This window comes from Cervus canadensis, chromosome 3 (genome assembly GCF_019320065.1).
Source record: "Cervus canadensis isolate Bull #8, Minnesota chromosome 3, ASM1932006v1, whole genome shotgun sequence".
In the NCBI taxonomy this organism is placed as follows: domain Eukaryota; kingdom Metazoa; phylum Chordata; class Mammalia; order Artiodactyla; family Cervidae; genus Cervus; species Cervus canadensis.
Window position 1 is genome coordinate 49,194,458 of NC_057388.1, and position 23,600 is coordinate 49,218,057.

General features: G+C 37.7%; 1 protein-coding gene across 1 annotated transcript in view; it reads right to left on the reverse strand.

The window, feature by feature from the left end:
* The window catches only part of TES (testin LIM domain protein), a 55,400-nt gene that overhangs the window by 9,836 nt on the left and 21,964 nt on the right, over positions 1-23,600 (reverse strand). The window contains exons 2-4 of the mRNA XM_043463130.1: positions 17,545-17,630; positions 2,205-2,457; positions 882-1,217 (exon numbers count right to left, since the gene is read on the reverse strand). Of these exons, the coding sequence (XP_043319065.1) occupies positions 882-1,217; positions 2,205-2,457; positions 17,545-17,630 (675 nt within the window). The remainder of the gene's footprint in view (positions 1-881; positions 1,218-2,204; positions 2,458-17,544; positions 17,631-23,600) is intronic.

Below are 23,600 nucleotides of genomic sequence, written 5' to 3' on the forward strand. Positions count from 1 at the left end.
AACCACTTCCAAGAGAAATAATTTCTACTGAAATTAGTAATTCGTCCATATAGGCAGTACGGTGTTAGTATTTGTGAAAAGGAATCTCTTGGCTTTTTCCAGTTCTCCAAATGTAATTCTTGCACCCAATGTGTAACAGAGCACTGTTGACTCAATCAAAGTTGCTCATGGAAAAAGACTAATAATAGTAATTTGCATCTCAGTTTTAAGTAGTTCTCTCAAAAATGATTACCTTAAAACTTACTGTATCATTTTTTTTTCTGTTTTAATACAGGACTAAGCCTGGTTGGTTGATGTGCTAACAGGATCTATAAGCAATATATTACAGTAAGTTTAGTTCTTATTTTTGGTTCATCTGTGTCACAATTTTTTTCTATTTTCAAGGCATAAAAATGACTTCAATTTCCCTGTCTTAGGAGTCATTTTTTAAAAGTATGATTGACTATATATCCACATATTTAAGTTTGAATTTTATGCCCATTCTCACGAGCAAAACCGAATTAACCTAAGTATATACTGTTCTTATCTATGGGAAGAGAATAACAATTAACAGCAAAATTATGTTTAGAAACAGATTCTAGATTGTATGTTTTATTCCAGCATGACACCATGTTAACTGCTGTGTATACATAACACTTGTAATTATCTTTGGCAACAGATAATCAGAAAGCTTGGCTTTAGACCAAGGTTTCAAACATGATACATGATAATTCTCTAAAATAAGCCTAAACTGAAATTATAATTCAATTTACTTCCCTCATCTGTTCCCTTCTGGAAACAGAGGAATGCAACTTTCCCCCAATAGTCTCCCACAATTCAAAGAAATGGAATGGACCTGTAAAATATACCAAAGGGGCGAACATCATGACTGCTTTACTTACATACTGGGCTCTTTTGTGTTCCGCTGATTTGTCCTCCGTGGCCCCTACTGCTGTTGTGGTGCTTCTGTCCCCTCCAGGAATGTACATTCTGGTGGGGCCTTGAGTGTTCATGTCACGGGGCAGCTTGACATCTCCTACGCCCAGGGCCTCGCTCTTGTATTTCTTCACAAACTGCTCCATCTCCTTCACCTCTTTGGGAGACAACTCGTGGCATTTTGAAGGGTCCTGGTCGTGGGCAGGGAGTTGCTTTGCCAACTGCTTCTTCCGGTACTGTGCCCCCTCTGAACCTGCCACTGGCTGCTTCTCTTTGGGCAGCATTTGCATGTACTGCCTGGCCTAGACCACAAAGGAGACCAGTGTTAACTGGGAGATGCCTTGGCCATCAGACAAACGATACTATGTAATACTCATTAGAATCAAATTACTGAAGAAGTCAGTTTTATCCACTAATAACAACTGATCTTCATAATACAAGTTATCTTGAGATGTTAATACATTAAAAAACACATTAAAAATGGTGCAATAGATTTAGTCAGTAAAAACGAACACATTTTTTTTCTTCATGAAAGTAAAGCTTTTTTTTTTCAGTTTGTAAAGACTTAGGTTACTAATATTTACTTGTGTTAAAATTACTTTGCTATACACCTGAAACTAACACAACGTTGTAAATCAACTATACTCCAATAAAATTCTTAAGAAAAAACAAAGCCCCCCAAACAAACAAAAATACAACTGTGTAACTGCAAAAGAAAACAATTTTTTAAGCCACATGTTCAGAATGGCCTAAGGGTCATCACTATTCTATAAGAAAATGACATCACAAGATTCATTCTCATGATTTAACTAACCGTCTTAAAAGACTTCCAAATGTCTCATCTAGTTATTATCTTAGTGGAAGGAGCTTGACACAAAATTGCATTTTTTTTTGCCTTATACAGTAAAAGAAATATAGTGTTGACCACGTTTTGAGTTACAAAAAATTGAAAGAAATTCTTTTCTTTCAATTTTTTTAACCATCTTAAGAAAAATCTTCCCAAAAGTAACAAAGAAGTTACTAGCTTTATACAAAACATGTTTTTCATTTAATTACTGAAAATGTCATGCCATTTCTTTGAAAAGGTTAACACCGATTTTCTATGTAGTGAGAAAATTCTATGAGATATCTAATCTTACTTCTAAAAATCCAATAGGAGTTGGAAGTCAAGGTAATGGGAACCCTAGAAAAATAACAGACCTGAGGTCAGTTAGGTCACTAAAGGAACTGCCCTAAATAAGTAGCCTAGGAACTTTAATAAAGGGGCTTCCCTCCCCCTCATTATTTACCAATGCCTGATTCTGGACAGGAGGAGCCCATTCGTAGGTAACTGTATTGATGGAGACATTCTTCTTGGCAGCAACTGGACTGGTCAGTATCATAACATTGCGTTTATACATGGGAATCCCGTCCGATTTCAGCTTCGCAATCAGGGTGGTGTACTTGGTGTCTTCAAAAAGCTTCCCCACTTTTCGATCCTCCTCATTGCTCAAGAGGACATCATGCTCTTCTTGGCCACACTTGCAGTTACGACATATTTTTCTATAATTTTGGAGATAAGCAGGCAATGATTAATTATATTTAATCAATCATACAAATATAGTTCATACTATATTTTTACAAATATTCCTTATAATGGTACGCAAAGTCAAGTCTTACGATGGGTAGGGAGGAGGGGATTACAAGTAGCTATCCATAAGTTTAAGTAAGGAAACATAAAAATGCATCTTTGCTTTATAAGACTTTGAAAAAGGTTTTGATTAGAAAGTGCATGCTCAAGGGGGTATGGCTGAGGGTAACCCCATGTGATATTCCTCATTCTCTCAACCAGATATGTAAATAAAACAAAATCACCAAAAATTATCACAGCAAGCATTTTCATATTTTGTTGCATGATAGCAGCCATTATCCATTTTTTTCCCCTAAGTGAGAAATAAAGAAGTTGATGTAACTTTTCTCATCAAGGACGGTAACCCAAGATTTATGTTTAGTTTTTTTCATTTTCTTTCCTGTCCCCTTTCCAATTTCCTTTTCTCTCTTTTCTCATGTTCCATTTCCTTTTCTTCCTTTCCCCTTCTTTTATTTCTTCAAAACATTTAGTGACCACCTAACCTGTGCTCCCTTATGTATAAAAGACAGATAAAGTCTCTTCCCTTCTTATAGTTGAAAGACACGGTCTCCTTTCCCCAATCTGGTATGGGATGTAATCTTTCATTCATGCAAAATATATGAGTGTCCACGTGCCAAGCAATGTACCTGACACTAGGACATAATGATGAAAATAATTAGGCCCAGTCTCTGACAGTCTAGAACTTATGCTTACCACCTGGTGAGGAGACAGACATTAAACAAATATACACACAGACACACACACACACATACATATACCTATAACTGCATTTGTGATAATCACAGAATACTTTGAGAGGATATAATTTTGACTTGGAACTGGTGAGCAAAGGACTCCATAAGAACATTACTCCTAATTTAGGTTGATATCTGAAGGATGTGTAAAATGAATGTGAACTTTGTGTGTGTGTGTTTGAGAAGAGGTAAAGACAGGAGAAGAAAAGCCTCCAGACATTTTGGGTAGAAAGAGTATGTGTGGTCGTCCTGTATTAGGAGACTGCGCCCTTAGGCCCTGTGATCAGAGAAGTCTGGTATGTATGACTACAGTGAGCTAAGTAAATTGGGTAGTGACAAGGCTGCAAAGGTAGGCAAGTCTGAGATCATGCAGGGACTACTTCTAAGGCATATTAAAAAGTCTGGCTTTCATTGTAAGAGCAATCAGGAGGCACTGAAGGCTTTTAAGTCAATGAATAACATGATTAGATCTATCATTTTCAAAAACTATAATACCTGCCATGCGGAGAATGACTTTGGGATAGATGTAACTTAAAGCAGGAAGACCAGTTAACATGTCAATGGTGCATCCAGTCTGCAAGGTCCTAAGGAACAGGGATTCTACTGTTATTTCAAAAGTGGAATTTACATCTTGGATGGTTGTTTTGGCCTGGGTAAGATGTGTAATAGCTTGCACTGAAGTATCTGATAGTGGAGATAAAAAGAAAGGAACAAATTTAAGATATCCTTAATGTGAACTGGACTTCCCTTGTGGCTCAGTGGTAAAACAATCTGCCTGCAATGCAGGAGACTCTTAGGAAACCTGGGTTGGATCTCTGGGTCATGAAGAACCCGTGGAGAAGGAAATGACAACCAACTCTAGTATTCTTGCCTGGGAAACCCGTGGACAGAGGAACCTGGCAGGCTACAGTCCATGGGGCGCAAAGAGTTGGACAAGACTGAGTGACTAAACAAATAATGTGGAATGAATTAAGCCTTGTGAATACAGTGATGAAGGGAAGACAGAATCAGTTAAAAAATGAACCAGGTTTCTGGGATGAGTAAGATGGTAAAAGGAATGTGCTTTATTAGATCATAAAAGCAAAATAAGAATAAGCAAAAAGAACTGAGGTATGGGATGAAAACATTGGCGAAATCTATCCAAACTGAAATAATAAATTTGAAATGCCTATAAAATAGGGTAAAGATATCAAGTAGGTTACAGGATATATAGATCTATTATTAGAAACTGTAGCCTGGTGGAAAATATAAATTCAGAAGTCAGGGAATAAGTGGAACAGAGCACTTTCGCCTCCTGGGGGAAGAGTGGCGGGAGGTGAGGGCTCAGAAGGGAGCCTGGTATAGAAGCAGCAGCTGGCGAAGATGACAGAGGAAAAGAGAGAGCAGGAAGACTTTGTGGGATTAAAACTATAAGCTGGAACTAAAATTCATGACAATGACAGCATATAAGTTAGAGGGAGAAATCTGAGAGTTAAAAAAACATTTTAATATCCTTACACTGTTTAGGAAGAGACTGAAGATACAGATTAACATTGGATGTTGTTAACTATGCATGTTAAAATATCTAGATAACTAAAAGAAAGAAATGGAATTTCTAACTATTACAAAAAGGGATGAAAGTATGAAAATGTAATTAGGCAAACAAGATCGGAGAAAAATGAACTTGGGAACTTAGGACACATAGAAAGCACAAATTAGATGGCTGATATAACCCAAGCATATCAACAGTCACAATAAATGGACTCATTTCTCCAGTTAAAAGATGAAGGCTTTCAGAAGGATAATATAACAAGTTAGTTACACTATACGCTGTTTAAGAAACACCTTTTTTTTTAGTGTTTTTTTTATAAATTTTATTTATTTTTTCCATTTATTTTTATTAGTTGGAGGCTAATTACTTTATAACATTGTAGTGGTTTTTGCCATACATTGACATGAATCAGCCATGGATTTACATGTATTCCCCATCCCGATCCCCCCTCCCGCCTCCCTCTCCATCCCATCCCTCTGGGTCTTCCCAGTGCACCAGCCCTTAGCACTTGTCTCATGCATCCAACCTGGACTGGTGATCTGTTTCACCCTTGATAATATACATGTTTCGATGCTGTTCTCTCAAAACATCCCACCCTCGCCTTCACCCACAGAGTCCAAAAGTCTGTTCTGTACTTCTGTGTCTCTTTTTCTGTTTTGCATATAGGGTTATCGTTACCATCTTTCTAAATTCCATATATATGCGTTAGTATACTGTATTGGTCTTTATCTTTCTGGCTTACTTCACTCATATTTTAACCACATAGAAAGGATGAAAAGTATGACGACACAAAAAGATAAACCTGGCAAATACCAGCAAAACGTTGTTCCGTATATTCAAAGTGAAAGTCGCTCAGCAGAGTCTGACTGTTTGTGGCCCCATGGACTAAGTCCATGGAATTCTCCAGGTCAGAATACTGGAGTGGGTAGCCTTTCCCTTCTATAGGAGATCATTCCAACCCAGGGATTGAACTCAGGTCTCCCACATGGCAGGCGGATTCTTGACCAACTGAGCCATGATATTAGGGAAGCCCAAATGTCACACAATTAAGGCTTTTTCCCTTAATGAGTATCAGAGTCACTTCACAGTAACAAATATTTAAAAACACTTCTCTGCTATAACAATTAACTTAATACAACCTAATAACCTAACATCAACATATATAAGCAAAAGTAACAGAACTATAAGAAGCAAATGGACAAATCCATCATTATGGTGAGATCTAAAAAAATTAGAGATAAAGATGTGAATAACACAATTATCAAGCCTGACCTAAGAGACAGGTGAAAGCATTATATCCAGTGACTGGAGAATATACATTCTTTTTACAGCTATTTGAAACATTTTGAAAAACCGAACATCTACTATGCCATAGAGCAAGTCTCAAGGACAGATCATCAACCAGATAAGCTGAACACAATGCAGTTATGTTAGAAATCATCACCAAAAACATTACAAAGTACTTTTTAAAAAAGACTCTTAAAAAATTAAATGTTGGAATGCAAGGGATTTGTGTGTGTTAATTTTATATCCTGCAACTTTACTATATTCATTGATTAGCTCTAGTAATTTTCTGGTAGAGTCTTTAGGGTTTTCTATATAGAGGATCATGTCATCTGCAAACAGTGAGAGTTTTACTTCTTCTTTTCCTATCTGGATTCCTTTTACTTCTTTTTCTGCTCTGATTGCTGTGGCCAAAACTTCCAACACTATGTTGAATAGTAGTGGTGAGAGTGGGCACCCTTGTCTTGTTCCTGACTTCAGGGGAAATGCTTTCAATTTTTCACCATTGAGGGTGATGCTTGCTGTGGGTTTGTCATATATAGCTTTTATTATGTTGAGGTATGTTCCTTCTATTCCTGCTTTTTGGAGAGTTTTAATCATAAATGAGTGTTGAATTTTGTCAAACGCTTTCTCTGCATCTATTGAGATAATCATATGGTTTTTATCTTTCAATTTGTTAATGTGGTGTATACATTGATTGATTTGCGGATATTAAAGAATCCTTGCATTCCTGGGATAAAGCCCACTTGGTCATGGTGTATGATTTTTTTAATATGTTGTTGGATTCTGTTTGCTAGAATTTTGTTAAGGATTTTTGCATCTATGTTCATCAGTGATATTGGCCTGTAGTTTTCTTTTTTTGTGGCATCTTTGTCAGGTTTTGGAATTAGGGTGATGGTGGCCTCATAGAATGAGTTTGGAAGCTTACCTTCATCTGCAATTTTCTGGAAGAGTTTGAGTAAGATAGGTGTTAGCTCTTCTCTAAATTTTTGGTAGAATTCAGCTGTGAAGCCATCTGGTCCTGGGCTTTTGTTTGCTGGAAGATTTTTGATTACACTTTCGATTTCCTTGCCTGTGATGGGTCTGTTAAGATCTTCTATTTCTTCCTGGTTCAGTTTTGGAAAGTTATACTTTTCTAAGAATTTGTCCATTTCATCCAAGTTGTCCATTTTATTGGCATAGAGCTGCTGGTAGTAGTCTCTTATGATCCTTTGTATTTCAGTGTTGTCTGTTGTGATCTCTCCATTTTCATTTCTAATTTTGTTAATTTGGTTCTTCTCTCTTTGTTTCTTAACGAGTCTTGCTAATGGTTTGTCAATTTTGTTTATTTTTCAAAAAACCAGCTTTTAGCTTTGTTGATTTTTGCTATGGTCTCTTTAGTTTCTTTTGCATTTATTTCTGCCCTGATTTTTAAGATTTCTTTCCTTCTGCTAACTCTGGGGTTCTTAATTTCTTCCTTCTCTAGTTGCTTTAGGTGTAGAGTTAGGTTATTTATTTGGTTTTTTTCTTGTTTCTTGATGTAAGCCTGTAATGCTATGAACCTTCCCCTTAGCACTGCTTTTACAGTGTCCCATAGGTTTTGGGTTGTTGTGTTTTCATTTTCATTCATTTCTATACATATTTTGATTTCTTTTTTGATTTCTTCTATGAGGTACCATTACACGCCAGTCAGGATGGCTGCTATCCAAAAGTCTACAAGCAATAAATGCTGGAGAGGGTGTGGAGAAAAGGGAACCCTCTTACACTGTTGGTGGGAATGCAAACTAGTACAGCCGCTATGGAAAACAGTGTGGAGATTTCTTAAAAAACTGGAAATAGAACTGCCATATGACCCAGCAATCCCACTTCTGGGCATACACACTGAGGAAACCAGATCTGAAAGAGACACGTGCACCCCAATGTTCATCGCAGCACTGTTTATAATAGCCAGGACATGGAAGCAACCTAGATGCCCATCAGCAGATGAATGGATAAGGAAGCTGTGGTACATATACACCATGGAATATTACTCAGCCATTAAAAAGAATTCATTTGAACCAGTCCTAATGAGATGGATGAAGCTGGAGCCCATTATACAGAGTGAAGTAAGCCAGAAAGATAAAGAACATTACAGCATACTAACACATATATATGGAATTTAGAAAGGTGATAACAATAACCCTATATGCAAAACAGAAAAAGAGACACAGAAATACAGAACAGACTTTTGAACTCTGTGGGAGAAGGTGAGGGTGGGATATTTCAAAAGAACAGCATGTATACTATCTATGGTGAAACAGATCACCAGCCCAGGTGGGATGCATGAGACAAGTGCTCGGGCCTGGTGCACTGGGAAGACCCAGAGGAATCGGGTGGAGAGGGAGGTGGGAGGGGGGATCGGGATTGGGAATACATGTAAATCCATGGCTGATTCATATCAATGTATGACAAAACCCACTGGAAAAAAAATAAATAAATAAATAAAATGCAATTTAAAAAAAAAAAAAATTAAATGTTGAAAGAAAAGAATTACAATATAAATTAAAACAAAAAATATTTTAGGAACAAAGCAAGCAAAACTATTACTTCCTGAAACTTATAAAACACAACTAAAGGGATGATGAGGAAAATTATAGTTAAAGTATGATCAAATTAGAAAGAAGAATAAAAATTAATAAGCTAAGTGTTTAACTCAGGAGGTTAGGAAATATTCAGACAAAACCTAAAGTAAAAAGGAAAATAAAGACAATAACAGAAACTAATAAAAGGTTTGCTTCTCATCGGATACAGAAAACATTCAATACATATCAACATTTCTTCTGATTACATTTAAAGTAATTTTAGTTGTAGAAAGGAATTAGGATTTTAGAAAGGGTTTCTGGGGGAAAAAAGTCCATAAGCACTCAGCATCCATCATACTTAGTGCATTCATTTTAGGATCTGAAGCAAGAAAGCAACCTTGCCATTGCCACTTCATTCATTTTTCCTTGGATACTAATCAGAGCAATAAGAAAGTTCAAAGAAATACAAGTGGTAAGGATTCATCAGAAAGGGAGAAACTAAACTGTTAATTACACATGCTCGAACCAATAATATAAAAATGTATTAGCATCATTAAAAGCTTATTAAATTTTACATATTTAAAATTAATATAAATCATTGGATTTCTCTACATCAGAAAATTACAAAAAAAAAAAACCCCAAACTAAACACTTTGCCAAATAACAAATTATTAAATAATTATTTATTTTTATGTTCTGTTTTTCTTGAAGTGAGATATGCAAACTGAAAATATTACATTGGACTTATACAGTCCCAGAAAGAGAGAAAAAGTGTGTCAAGAGATGTGGAGTAGGGAGGCAAAATACTTCCCTTGTGTACACATCGGTCAGAATTCTTTATTTGGTAATAACTCGCTGAATAGTTTGGATATTCTGGTTCAGCTATAAAAGACTCTTACAACTGGTTATCTCATACTTCCATCTACTGGAAAGGAGCATACTATCTTACTACAGTATGTTCTTCATTCTTGTTCTTCAGTTAACAAAAACAATATAATTATTCATAAAACTATCACAGTGCTTTTGGATCAAGTTTAAAATGACACCTTCCTGAAGGCAAAGAGGTGGGCTGGGAATTTAGTTCTTATATAAATAAATAGTTCCTTATATGGCTGTGAACTATGGCATGCATCCTGGTATTAGCAAAGTGACTGACTAAAGAAGGAAGTAACAAGGATATTGATAAATATTGGAGTTCCTTTAAAAATGTTTATTATCCAGGTGTACACCAGTAAAACATGTATGCCATGAAATAGAGTAAGATTCTAAAATCTGAAAGATTAATAGTAAAAGAGTAAGTGAAACAAAGCCTGTGGACTTTCTAAAGCATGAACTATACTGTGACAAGCTGTAGCATGGCTAAATAAATTATATTTACTATGAAAATGTTATATAAAACAAGTATATTAACCAATGACATACTAGCCGTCTCTATACTTCTTATTATTAGTCTTGGCTATTCTTAGAAGATTTACATTCTGAGAAAATCTATATTCCCTGTCTACCTGTTTACCTATCCAATATAACTTTATTAAGCAAGTAAATTCAGGTTAAGACACCACACTGATAGCACAGTGATGAGGGAAGAAGTAGTAGCTAAAGGAGTCAGCCTATGCCTGATTAACGGTTTCCTAAGTGGGGAAAACCTATGATTGATTCATGATCGTTTTTAAAATCCCAATATACTATAAGCCTCATCTGCATCCTTACTCCAACACTGTGAACTGAAATAACAGAACTGGCAAGAATGTGACTCAAGAAGGGTAGGATGATTCTTTTAGCCAGAGAGTTGTCATCAATGAAGTAGCTGGAACGACCACATTCCTTCCAGACTCCTAAACCCAGAGCTCCATTTCTGCAATAAAAAGGGACAGCTACAAACCACTAGGCAAGAAAGAAACCCATAAAATCTGGGCCAGGTGCCAAGAGCTATCCTTGTGGAAATGTGCACTATCCACTGCTTATCTAGGTTTTAAAAAATGTTTTTGGGGGGTTTTAGTCTACAGTGTTTTACACTGTAACCTCCCATATTTAAATTATTATTATTTTAATTTTTAGAAATATCTTTTAGGAAATTTCAAGTCATTTGGAAAATAGTCAATAAATGTATTAAACAGAAAATTTTGTTGAGAAATTAGGGAAGAGAGAGATACCGTTATTTTTTATCTAAGAGAAAGTTTGAGGATGAGTAGGACATTTAAGAAAACAAGGAACTTTTAAAAATTGGTTTTAGACCAACCTGAAATAAAATGAAAACGGCATAGGTGAGCAGAGTATCCATGTGCAAGGGGCTATGTTTGTAAGGTTTTTACAGTGTGTTTCTTCAGATGATTCACACATAACTTTTGATGATATGTGTAAGGCTTAAAAAGTTTATTTTTATTAAATTTATTTGAGTTATTCGTTTGAGGGAAGTTTATAAATCAGCTCCCATACTTAGCACAGCCGTCCTATCTCTAAATCTTCTAAACTGCCCTATAGCATTTCTGCCCAAATTTTCCATGGGAGGTTAATTAAAGTTGTGTGAAGGGGAAATGTGGGGGAGACTCTGAATTAAGTTAGTTCAAAACTGTCTTTTTTATATGACTTTCTAAAAAAGATGTGAGGGTAGACTGGTAGACTGGGAAGCTCTATGGTGTAGGGTGAGGAGGGCTATTCATCCTAAAAGTTTAAACCTGTTAACACACACACATGCAAAGATTAATATGCATGACAAAGCAGAACTGCATACTCACAATTTTATATCACAACTTCAGAGTTCTTGAGTTATGTTCAAGAGAGTACAAAACTTACCAAAAGCACTGCCTCAGAAAAGTAGATAGATTTATAGTTTCAAGCTGAAAGCAGTCAAGAAACTATCCCTCATAGCTTCTCAAAAGAGAAGTTATTTTTGTAGTACTATTTGTAAAAATTATTATTTTTCCAAGGCAAGTAGTAGCAACTGGAGTGCTCTGACATACCGCCAGCAGTCATAGTGATTTAACGGAATGGTCATGACACTGCTATAAACGAATAATTTAAAAGGGTTGGAAGCTGCCCTTTTACAACAGGGATATACATATATGGACTTAAGAGAGGGCCTCTGTTATAGAATTCAACACAAGCATTAATCCATTTATGGTGGGGAATTTTCAGTTTTCAGACAGCTCTAACCCAATCAGAAATTCTCTGGACAGATGTATGCTATATTCATTCAAATAACAGTTTTCTTGTGAAATGCAACTGTTTTATTGAAATGATTTATCGAGGATTAGATAAAATAATAATTTTATTACTTATTTTATTACTTATATAATAAATGATCTTTGGTTCCAATGATATTACTTTCAATATGAAATGAATAATTGGCTATAAACTTGATAGCCTGGGTTTCTGTCTTGCATTTCATAAATATTTGTTACTTCTAAATGTTACTTAAAAGTGTGCCCAGAAGATAGTAGTTTTTATATAAGTATTAATATCAGGTATCCTCAACCTTTTATTTTCCTCTAGGTTTGTAATTACTGGTACACTGGAAAAAAGGAGAGCTCGCAGTTACAACATTTTTGTCACAACCATGTCTTTGCTGCAGAAGTGCCACCCTGGTAGGGCGCACAGCTGGTGCAGTCCACAGTTCACTGGCAGAGGAACGTGGGTTCAAGATTTTCTTATGTCCTATAGAAAGGTGGTGATAGGAAGGTTTTGGTAGGCTTTGGGTCCAAATTCCAGCTCTGCCATCTATAAGCCATGCCTTAGTAAGTTATTTAACTTTCCTTAAGTCTTTGACTTCTCAAATATAAAAAAGGAATACTACCACTTATCTCAAAAGGTATTATGAGGATTAGGTACAATCAAGTAAAAAAAGTGCTGTGATAAGCAGAATTTTAAGACAGTCCCTATGACCTTCACCTTGGTATTATTCCTCTTATTTACTTTATATGGAAAAGGAGAGATTATCCAGGTGTGCCAAATCTAATCACAAGAGCCCTTAAAAAATAATAAGTTCCCTGGCTGGGAGTGTAAGAGGAATTTGAAGAGATCAGAGGTGCAGAAAGGATTCTAAGCCAACTATATTGGCTTGGAGGTTGCCATGTGAGTGCCTTCCAGAGGCTGAGAGTAGCCCCTGGCTAATAGCCAGCAAGGAAACAGGGACCTCAGACCTACAATCACAGAGAAATAAATTCTACCTACCTAAGGAGTGAGCCTGGAGGCAGATTCTTAGAGCTCAACCTGGCCAACACCCTGATTTCAGCCTTTTAGGAGCCTAAGCAGAGAATCCAGCTAAGCAGCCCAGACTTCTGACCTAAAGCGCAAATGGATGTTGAGTTAATTAACATCCAGTTATTGTTTTAACCTGCTAAATTTATAGTAATTTGTTATGGAGCAACAGACAAGTGTTTATTGGTGTGCGACAAAGAAGATGTTCATATATTTCTTACTAAGAACCAACAGGCTCAAATAAGTCTTTTTTTTAAAAACTCCTTTGGGTTTTAGTTCGATCTATAAAATGAGCTTTGGCTAGCCAACTTATGAATCCCACTCTATAAACGTTCGTATGTGTAAGAGTTTGTTTTCAGCTTTTTACAACCTTTGAGACACACTCTGAACAGGCAGTGGTGTCTGCTGGATCTCTCCCACTCACCCTCCAGACCCACTCTGCACAGTACCCTGTGCAGGGCCTCAGCAGGCAGACCCTTAAGGACTGCCGCAATGGGCTACCTCGCCCCACCAATGGAGAGCACCAGCAGGAGGTCCGAACGATGAAGAAAATGAAATTTGAGCATTTATTTCCTAGCTTTCTACATGTGTACAAGGTGCTAAAGGGGAAAATGATTTACTTTACTTGGGTGTGTGTGGACCAGGAAAAGAGGGTGCTATGGAATGAAGAGGGTCTCTCTTCCAATTCATATGTTGAAGCTCTAACCCCTAATGTGACTGTACTGGGAGAGCTTTTAGGAGGTAAACTTTAAATGAGATCATAAGGGTGGAGTTCTAATCAGATAGGATCGGTGGCCATATAATAAGAGGAGAGAGACCTTCTCTCTCTGCATGTACACACAGAGAAAAGGGCATGTGAGGATACGGCCAGAGGTGGCCATCTACAAACCAGGAAGTGGTTCCTCACCAGAACCCAACCACGCTCATGTTTTAGTCTTGGGCTTTTAGCCTCCAGAAATGTAAGACAATACATTTCTGCTATTAAGAAATCAGTCTATGGTATTTTACTACAGAAGCTGAGCTGACTAATACAGGGAGCAAAGACGACTTCTCAGATACAAGAGACTTCTCTTGCCTGGGCCAAGACTTGAAGAGAACAGGAAGGACTTTTTGTTTCCATGTGGTGAGATTTCTTTTTAGTTTGACCATGCAGGGTTTTTCCAGGCAAAGGGAACATGAGATAAGGCACAGACATTTTAGGAAACAGCATGTGTCTAAGTAATTGAAGCACAGGGTACTTGAAATGGAAGGAAGGTTGGAAGAGTAAGCAGAGGACAGATTCTGAGATCAGAGCCAAAGACTTTGTTCAAAGGATCAAGTCCAGTGGGAAAGCATTAAGATTCTTAAGCTATTGGTAAGTACACAATAGCATCCATTTTCAAAAGACCATTCTTGTGGCTACATAGAAGGTCAGACTGATAAAAGCGAAGAATAACTAGGCTCTGATTTTCACAATGTGCTCCAAGAAGCCCTAAGGGTCTTAGAAGTCAAGGGTCACCATGAAGATGGAGGAGGAGGTTAAGTGGGCAGGAACTTGAGACCCCATGTCCACTTCAATCACAGCAGTTCTGGGGCCCTGGACCAAATCTGGAATCTTTGTTACACTCAGGACAACCAGCCTTAGAAAGTCTGTAAAAGTCTTCAAAGACTGTACTGAAAATGGCTCATCTGGAGGTCAAAGACACCCTCAAGCTTTCCAGCTGCGGTGAAAAGGTCAAGGAATTATCAAAAATTCTGAGAAATGTGTCTGGACTCATGCCAGGAAGAAGACAGAACTACTAAATAACACCATTTGTACAGACTATATAAATCCAAGTTAGACCGGAAGCTGTGGCAAAGCCCTAGTCTTTTATGAATATGTGTGAACATGTATGCGTGCTCAGTTGTATCTGACTCTGTGACCCCATGGACTGTAGCCCACCAGGCTCCTCTGTCCATGGGATTCTCCAGGCGAGAATGCTGGAGTGGGTTGCCATTTTCTACTCCAGGAGCTTCCCGACTCAGAGATTGGACCCGCATCTCTTGTGTCTCCTAGATTGGTAGGTGAATTCTTGACCACTGAGCCAGCTTGGAAGCCCTAGAACAATGTGTATCAGGAAGGAAAGCAACATGGTACATTAAGATAGAGCAGCAACAGAATAAATCCACATAAATGGGGAAATAAGAGAAAACAAAAAACCTATCTGAAGAGGTAACATTTAAGCCATGATCTGAGGGTTGAGCAGCTACCCAACAGCATAAAGAAACCAATATCATTTGTGCAGACTATGTAAGGGAAAATGTAGGGGGAAAAACTGTATTATGGGGGATAAATAACTTCTCAAATACTCTAGGGAACATAGAGAAACTAGTAAATCATAGGAATATCCACACTTTGGGTAAGATCAGGGACTTTATCTTTCTTCAGTTCAGTTTGGTCGCTCAGTCATGTCCGACTCTTTGCAACCCCATGAACCACAGCACTGCAGGCCTCCCTGTCCATCACCAACTCCCGAAGTCCACCTAAACCCATGTCCATTGAGTCGGTGACGCTATCCAACCATCTCATCCTCTGTCGTCCCCTTCTCCTCGTGCCCTCAAAGCACCAGGGTCTTTTCAAATGAGTCAGCTCTTCGCATCAGGTGGCCAAAGTATTGGAGTTAGCACATGACAAAATACCTAAATCATAACAGATGCTTGGTGAATGTGTGTAGAACAGCAAATAACTCAGCCTGAGTTCTGAGACCCTGGGAGATCAGGCAGCAACATGCTAATGAAAATACTACTAGGCAGTAGCCAGAGTTTGTTTCTTTTTACTTGCATATGGTTTCTTATAAGCAACCTGAGGCAATCAGAAACACAAGAAGTTTGCAGGTCCCTAGAGGGTGAAATTATTCAACAACTACCACCTCTAGGAAGAGTTTCAACTGATCTGACTTTTGTCAAGTGCTCATAAATGGCTAAATGGACCAATCAGTGCAAACAAGGAAATGATGTACCATGACTGCGTCAGCTTACATCACATACATAACACTGTGTTTAGTAACTAGAAGATGTAGTCTTTTATGGTTCTTAACAGATTCTCAGATAATACTGAGGTCAGGAGATGAGACTACATGAAAAAATGATAATGAATAAAGTGACTTTCATGTCATCCAGATCTGCTCTTATCTGATATTTTTATCTGAAAATATCAGATGATAGTTATCTACAATATAAAAGTAATATAGAACAAATAAAAACTACTATAAACTAACCTGCTTTAGAGAAAAGACACCATCACTGAGGAAAGAGCTTTAAATAAAAATCTCATTAGCAGTTTTGGCAAATGTATAGTCCAACTAAAAAGAGCATGACTTGAGACTGCAAAGCAAGGACTGTGTCCAGCAGAGGGCAGTGCAGCTCTCCACAAAACCCACGGAGTGCAAAGAGCTGTGCTCTCCTCAGGAGCTGAAATATTCTAACGCGTGACAACTATTTTGTGTCTGGTGACTTTACCGTGCCAAAATATTACAGACATATTCACAAACTGCTATGTCCCTTGGAGACGTAGCACAAAGAAGATCCAGTAAAGTCTTGTAATTTTAAAATTCCCTGGACCATTTTAGCTCCTTACACATAAAGAACTGTATCATCATTTGGGGGAGGGCTAAGGTTTCCTTTGCCTTCACTATTTAAAACTGTCCTTGTTTCCTAAAACTTATTATGTAAATGAGCTTTTAAGGAAACTTAATATCCCAAATTTTATTTTACATTCTTCTTTAGCTTATAGTGTATACAACCCCAGAGCCAATGACATTTTTTATTCGACAGTGTTTCCTATGGAAATATGCAGTGCAAGAGCGGTCCTCAAATGAGATTCATTCTAACAGTCAGCTGCCATCCTAATGATGTACGGCTGATCACTTTAATCTTTTTCTTCTAGCAATAATGTGCTAATTCTAACTTTGAACACTTACTAACTATCGTTATGGTCTTGGCAGCCACTGATGAACGACATTTATGTTCTTTAAAAGAATGGATTTAAAATACCAGTTTTAGGTTTATATGACATAGAATAATGATTTTAAAAGAAACATGCAAATAAGAGCTATAAAAAATTCACATTTTTGATCCACTAACATTTGTCTTCCATATGTAGGCACTTGATTCAAATCAAGACAATGGCAATGGATTATCATTTTTTTAAACTCAAGCTTCTCAAAGGTTTTCAGTAGTAAATTTACAGCTGAAAATTTTGAAAAAAACAAAACAAAACAAAACAACTAGATTCAAGTCCATTTCCTGACAACTAGGACATGAATGCTCAACTCATTGTATTTATTGTTTAATCACAAATATACAGATGAGATGTGCATAGTTGTCCATTTTAATAAAAGAATAGTTGTCCATTCTTAATAAAAGAATAACAATTAAATTAATAAATAGTCCTTCAGGATTACCATAAACTTATTTGCCACTCAGAGAAGAGACATATTCAATATTTTAGTCTCACAGGAAAACTGAAAACTAGCAAATAAATCAAGCAAATAAATACAGTGACTATAGCCCAATAAGCTCAAATAATGATAGGAAGTCAGAATATCTTTATTTCTTATTTATTTCTTAGAAAAGAATACAATAGATCACAACTTAGCAACCAGGCTGGATAACTTGTAAGCAGTCTCCAGTGTCTGAGGAAGCAGCGCCAAAAAGTAGAAATTACTAATGTGGTTTCAGTTTTTAAAACATTACCTCCAGAAGTGCAGTTCGAATCCCTCACATTTTTCTTTGCATTTTAAACAGGGGGCTCCAAATCCTTGCTCATGACCTAGACCCATCTGTTAAAGAGAAAACAACATAGATTTATTATGTTTTTAGAAAATCTTTAAAAAAAATCAATAGACTACAACTTTAATTCCATTTACCACTCCTCTGGATATAACTTTCAAACAAATCTTTTATGAGTATCACATTGTTTAGTCAGTGATGACACCCAGGTATGCTATATGGCGATTCCAAGTGCATACACAACATACCCTGTGTTTATTGCTTTTTCATGAACAAAAAAGCATTAGAATACAACTGTATAGAAGACTACACATATTGCAAAAGTCACAAAAAGTCATGAATTTATCTTTTTGGCCACTACATGCCCTATATATATAATAGGTACAGGGAACAGTCAGAGGAGCCAGAGCTTGGAAAGCAAGTCTGGCCCCAAATGACATTATTTTTTGGCAAACAAGGAATATGCAAACAATTTGGGGAAATATTATTTTAATTATTTAATTAAATATCAATTTAATATTACTATTTTATTTTTTATAAATATAATAACCATAATAGCAACAACAAACACACTGAACGACAGGGATAGAGATGAGCACTTATCTCACTGAAATTTTACAGAACCTCATAAAATACTTATAAAGTAGGCAATTCTATTCTCCATCTTAAGAGATGACAACTGAAACTCTGAGAGGCCACAGAACTTACTTAAGATCAAAGTGTTAATAAATGGTGTACAGGAGATCTGACTCCAAGTCTGATTCCAAGGTCTGTGCTCTTATGACCTAGATAGGAGTGCAGGGATTGTACTATTGCCCTTATATAGCAAACCATCTTTTTCCTTCTACCGTATTAATAGTAATTCTCAGGAACTGCTGAGACATGACTTAATAAGCAAAAGAGGAGGGGTGCAGATGAGGGAAGGACACCAGAAGGCAATGTAAGCTCTGTACCCAGCTATTGGCATTAGAGTGAAAAAGATCAACTAGCTTTGCTTCAGCACATCAACAAATCACCAGTGCCTCGATTATTCATATCGCTGACTGCTGACAGATTTGTTACTGTTTAGTGTCTGGAGTGAGTGTTACAAGTCAGACAAGAGATTTTTTTCAATGGTTCCCTTTTGTAGCTTTACCAAGTTGTGTTTGTCACTGCAATCAAAACCACAAAATTCTGTAAAGCAACTATCCTTCGATTAAAAAATTTAAAACAAAACAAAACACACTGTTAACTTGTTCCATGAAAGATCAGCTTGATCAGCCCATGAAGTTTAAATGAAGCCCTTCCTTTTTTCTTAAGAATTTTACCACATCCTTCTACATAACTAAGGGCATATTCAAAACCAGCTGGTCTACCCAGCTGCTTAGGCGAACCTACGATTTTTAAAGTTAGACCATTTCAAGAATATTTGCTAAACGTGATAAAAATCTGTCCAGCATTAACTACACTTTATTACCTTTGCCATGTCTCCATTACCAATTTTCAAAAGATTAAAAATTCTCTAAATTGTGTATTTTAACACTAGCCACTTTGTTTTTGTTTTTTTTGAAAGAATCAAATTATTTTCTTGTCACTGATCATTATAGTTCACAGTATAGAAATAAAACGGATTACCAAAAGACAGAGAGATTCTAGCTATTTTAGTTTACTGGTCTTTTGCGATGAACATAACTAAAGAGTTTTTTCTCCACTACAATATCCATAGTAAAATGAACAGCAAATCTAAAAAGGTCAATTACTTTTCCAGCCAATTCTAGTTTTCCATTACAGGAGAGGTAACAATCCTGAATCTGTCTGGTATATGGTTTTGCCTCATACTATGTTCCATGTATCTCCTGCTAAACTGAACCTCAGATGAAAATTAAGATTATATTATTAAGGCTTAATCACATAGCTCAGCTTAAATCAGCTGCTTCTAAACTCACAGAAATACATTTTATCTCATGAAAGAGAACAAGCACACACATACAAACTTACATGTTTGTAGGTGCGTATAAAATCCTGAAACAAAGGTTTACTGGCTTATATAATATGGAGAACTAAGTATGATTCTGCCTTTAAGTTAAATGGCCACCTAAACAAATTCTTGCCTACCTTCAAATCTGAATCATCTGGTTTGAGCAATACTGGCCTAAAATACCAGAAACATACTAGACCAATACCACCTCATTCTGTATTTCTGAATGAAACTTGGAAGCTCAGCTAATATAACTAGAACCTCAATCAGTTAGGAGAGGTTTTATACTAAGAACTCAGTGTAGCTCATTGCTGATTTACAAAATCAGCCTTCAGCCAGTTCAGTTGCTCAGTCCTGTCCAGCTCCTTTTCACAGTTCCAGATATTTAAAATTACTCAGTAATTTAAGTTTGGAAATGACAATTAGCCTTTTAAATTTTACTTTTACTCGCTGCATCATGACTAACTTCTATACCCCTCCTGTGAATTCCTGGAAAAACTTCTGCAGCACTTACTTACTGTGCAGTATTAATTAGCATGTAACAGTATTAATTAGCATGCTATTAATTAGCATGTAACATAATTAGCATGCTTATGTTTATTATGTACTTGTGTAATTGGTTGATTATAAATTTCAGAAAGTATTGACCACATAAGAGGGTTTCTCCTAAGTGTCTCACAGGGCTTGATACTTTATGCAGAGTAGTTTTTTGAATAAACATGTGGCTGAATTCAGTGCCAGTCTGGAAAGGACATTAGATTGCAAGTGCCTTGAAGGCGTCAGTTCAGTTCAGTTCAGTCGCTCAGTCATGTCTGACTCTTTGTGACCCCATGGACTGCAGCACGCCAGGCTTCCTTGTCCATCACCAACTCCTGGAGCCTACCCAAACTTAAGTCCATCGCGTCGGTGATGCCATCCAACGATCTCATCCTCTGTCGTCCCCTTCTCCTCCCGCCTTCAATCTTTCCCACAAGCAGAGTCTTTTCAAATGAGTCGGTTCTTTGCATCAGGTGGCCAAAGTATTGGAGTTTCAGATTCAGCATCAGTTCTTCCAATGAATATTCAGGACTGATCTTCCAATGAGTATTCAGGACTGATTTCCTTTAGGATGGCCTGGTTGTATCTCCTAGCAGTCCAAGGGACTCTCAAGAGTCTCCTCCAACACCGCAGTTCAAAAGCATCAATTCTTTGGCATTCAGCTTTCTTTATAGTCCAACTCTCACATCCATACGTAACTACTGGAAAAACCAAAGCTTTGACTAGAAGGACCTTTGTTGGTCAAGTAATGCCTCTGCTTTTTAATATGCTGTCTAGGTTGATCACAGTTTTTCTTCCAAGGAGCAAGTGTCTTTTAATTTCATGGCTGCAGTCACCATCTGCAGTGATTTTGGAGCCCCCCAAAATAAAGTCTGTCACTATTTCCATTGTTTCCCCATCTATTTGCCATGAAGACCGGATGCCATGATCTTTGTCTTTGAATGTTGAGTTTTAAGCCAACTTTTTCACTCTCCTCTTTCACCTTCATCAAGAGGCTCTTTAGTTCTTCTTCGCTTTCTGCCGTAAGGGTTGTGTCATCTGCATATCTGAGGTTATTGGTATTTCTCCTGGCAATCTCGAGTCCAGCTTGTGCTTCATCCAGTCCAGCATTTCTCATGATGTATTCTGCATATCAGTTAAATAAGCAGGGTGACAATATGTAGCCTTGACATACTCCTTTCCTAATTTGAAACCAGCCTTTTGTTCCATGTCCAGTTCTAACTGTTGTTTCTTGACTTGCATACAGATTTCTTGATTTGCATACAGGAGGCAGGTCAGGTGGCCTGGGATTTCCATCTCTTGAAGAATTTTCCACAGTTTGTGGTGATCCACATAGTCAAAGGCTTTGGCATAGTCAATGAAGAAGAAGTAGGTGTTCTTCTGGAACTCTCTCACTTTTTCGATGATCCAATGGAAGTTGGCAATTTGATCTCTGCTTCCTCTGCCTTTTCTATCCAGATTGAACATCTGGGAGTTCATGGTTCACGTATTGCTGAAGTCTGGCTTGGAGAATTTTGAGCAATACTTTTCTAGTGTGTGAGATGAGTGCAACTGTGCGGTAGTTTGAGCATTCTCTGGCACTGCCTTTCTTTGGGATTGGAATGAAAACTGACCTTTTCCAGTCCTGTGGCCACTGCTGAGCTTTCCAGATTTGCTGGCATATTGAGTGTAGCACTTTCACAGCATCATCTTTTAGGATTTGAAATAGCTCAACTGGAATTCCATCACCTCCATTAGTTTTGTTCATAGTGATGCTTCCTAAGGCCCACCTGACTTTGCATTCCAGAATATCTTGCTCTAGGTGAGTGATAGCACCATCGTGGTTATCTGGGTCATGAAGATCTTTTTTATATAGTTCTTCTGTGTATTCTTGCCACCTCTTCTTAATATCGTCTGCTTCTGTTAGGTCCATACCATTTCTGTCCTCTACTGAGCCCATCTTTGCATGAAATGTTCCCTTGGTATCTCTAATTTTCTTGAAGAGATCTCTAGTCTTTCCCATTCTATTGTTTTCCTCTATTTCTTTGCATTGATCACTGAGGAAGCCTTTCTTATCTCTCCTTGCTATTCTTTGGAACCCTGCATTCAGATGGGAATATCTTTCCTTTTCTCCTTTGCCTTAAGCTTCTCTTCTTTTCTCAGCTATTTGTAAGGCCTTGTCAGACAACCATTTTGTCTTTTTGCATTTCTTTTTCTTAGGGATGTCAGCCTTGGAAAGGGGGAATTTGTTTCTTTCCTACATGCTTTTTAATCTTCTTAAAATTGTTATCAATTTATTCATGAGAGTTATTAGAACTGGTGGTGTTCCATGAACATCTACTCTTTTAAAGTGCCCCACATATTTTTCGTGCTGGACAGGCCTAGACATCCCCATGATGTGAGAAATCAGGAAACCAAAATTTAGAGGAGATGATTTGCTGCTGGTTACACGGCCAGTCAACAGCAAACTAACCCAAAACGCAGTGTCTGACTTGTGCTCCACTGTGCTTCGGGGGCAGACTCTGTAGGGTGTCCAGTGGGAGCCCTTCCATTTTTCAAAGAGATTCCCTGGCTCATTTCTGCTTCAAGGAAAAGGACTACAAGCCCCAAGTCTCCTGCAATACCTCTCAATGGAGATGACTTTGAAGCCTACGTATAGAGACACCGTGAATCAGGCAGGGAGAATGGGAGAGATCTTTTGAACAAGTGATACATGAAATAAGCTGGAAAGGATGAACATCTAACTCAGTAAAGTGGAGGGACAAAGCAGAAGGGACACCGTATTTGAAGCCTGTGACAGAAGAAGCATGGTTAGCGTTGAGGAACTCTTAGAGAACATGAGAGGTGACAGGGCCAGCCTTATAGCAGGCCAAGTGGGGCTTTCTATCCTTCTTTTTTCCTTTTCCTGAGGAACAAATAAACCTCCTGAAGCATCTGGCACCATGTCTTAGGTTACCAGGTTTAAAAAAGAAGACATCCCCAGAGAGAAGATGAGACTCTAAGGAGGAAGGTCCTAGAGAAAAGGCATGCACACACAGGATGGGATGGGGGGTAGGGGAGCAAGAGCCCCTCTTAAGTTCTGCAGGCCAAACCTCAGAAGACCCTCAGGGAGACTAGGAGACCTAACTCTGAGAGAAGCAGTAATTTGAGAAAACAGTTCTGCAGTCTGCCCTGGAAAGCTCTGAAAGCACTGCTCCAGTGTTCTTCTACTCCTGCTGGCCTGCCTGGAAGATCAACTTCATCTTCTTTCCTGCAGTTTGGGTTTGTGTCCACCTGAAGGATGTGTCCCTTCCCACCTTCCCAAACACACACACATTCCTCTTCCCCTGGGGTCCATACATAAGGAGTGAGGAGACTCTCAAAATACCACAAAGAGACAAGTAAATGAAAGACAGCAGAATGAGGTCACAGCAATATGATACACACACTCTCCTGTTACAACCCAAGGTTTCTAATTAAAAAACAATGCACAAGTGAAAAAAAGCACCTAGGTTTCAAAACCATTTTAGCAGCTAAAGTGATCAGAGTTTCAGACTGGCAATAAATT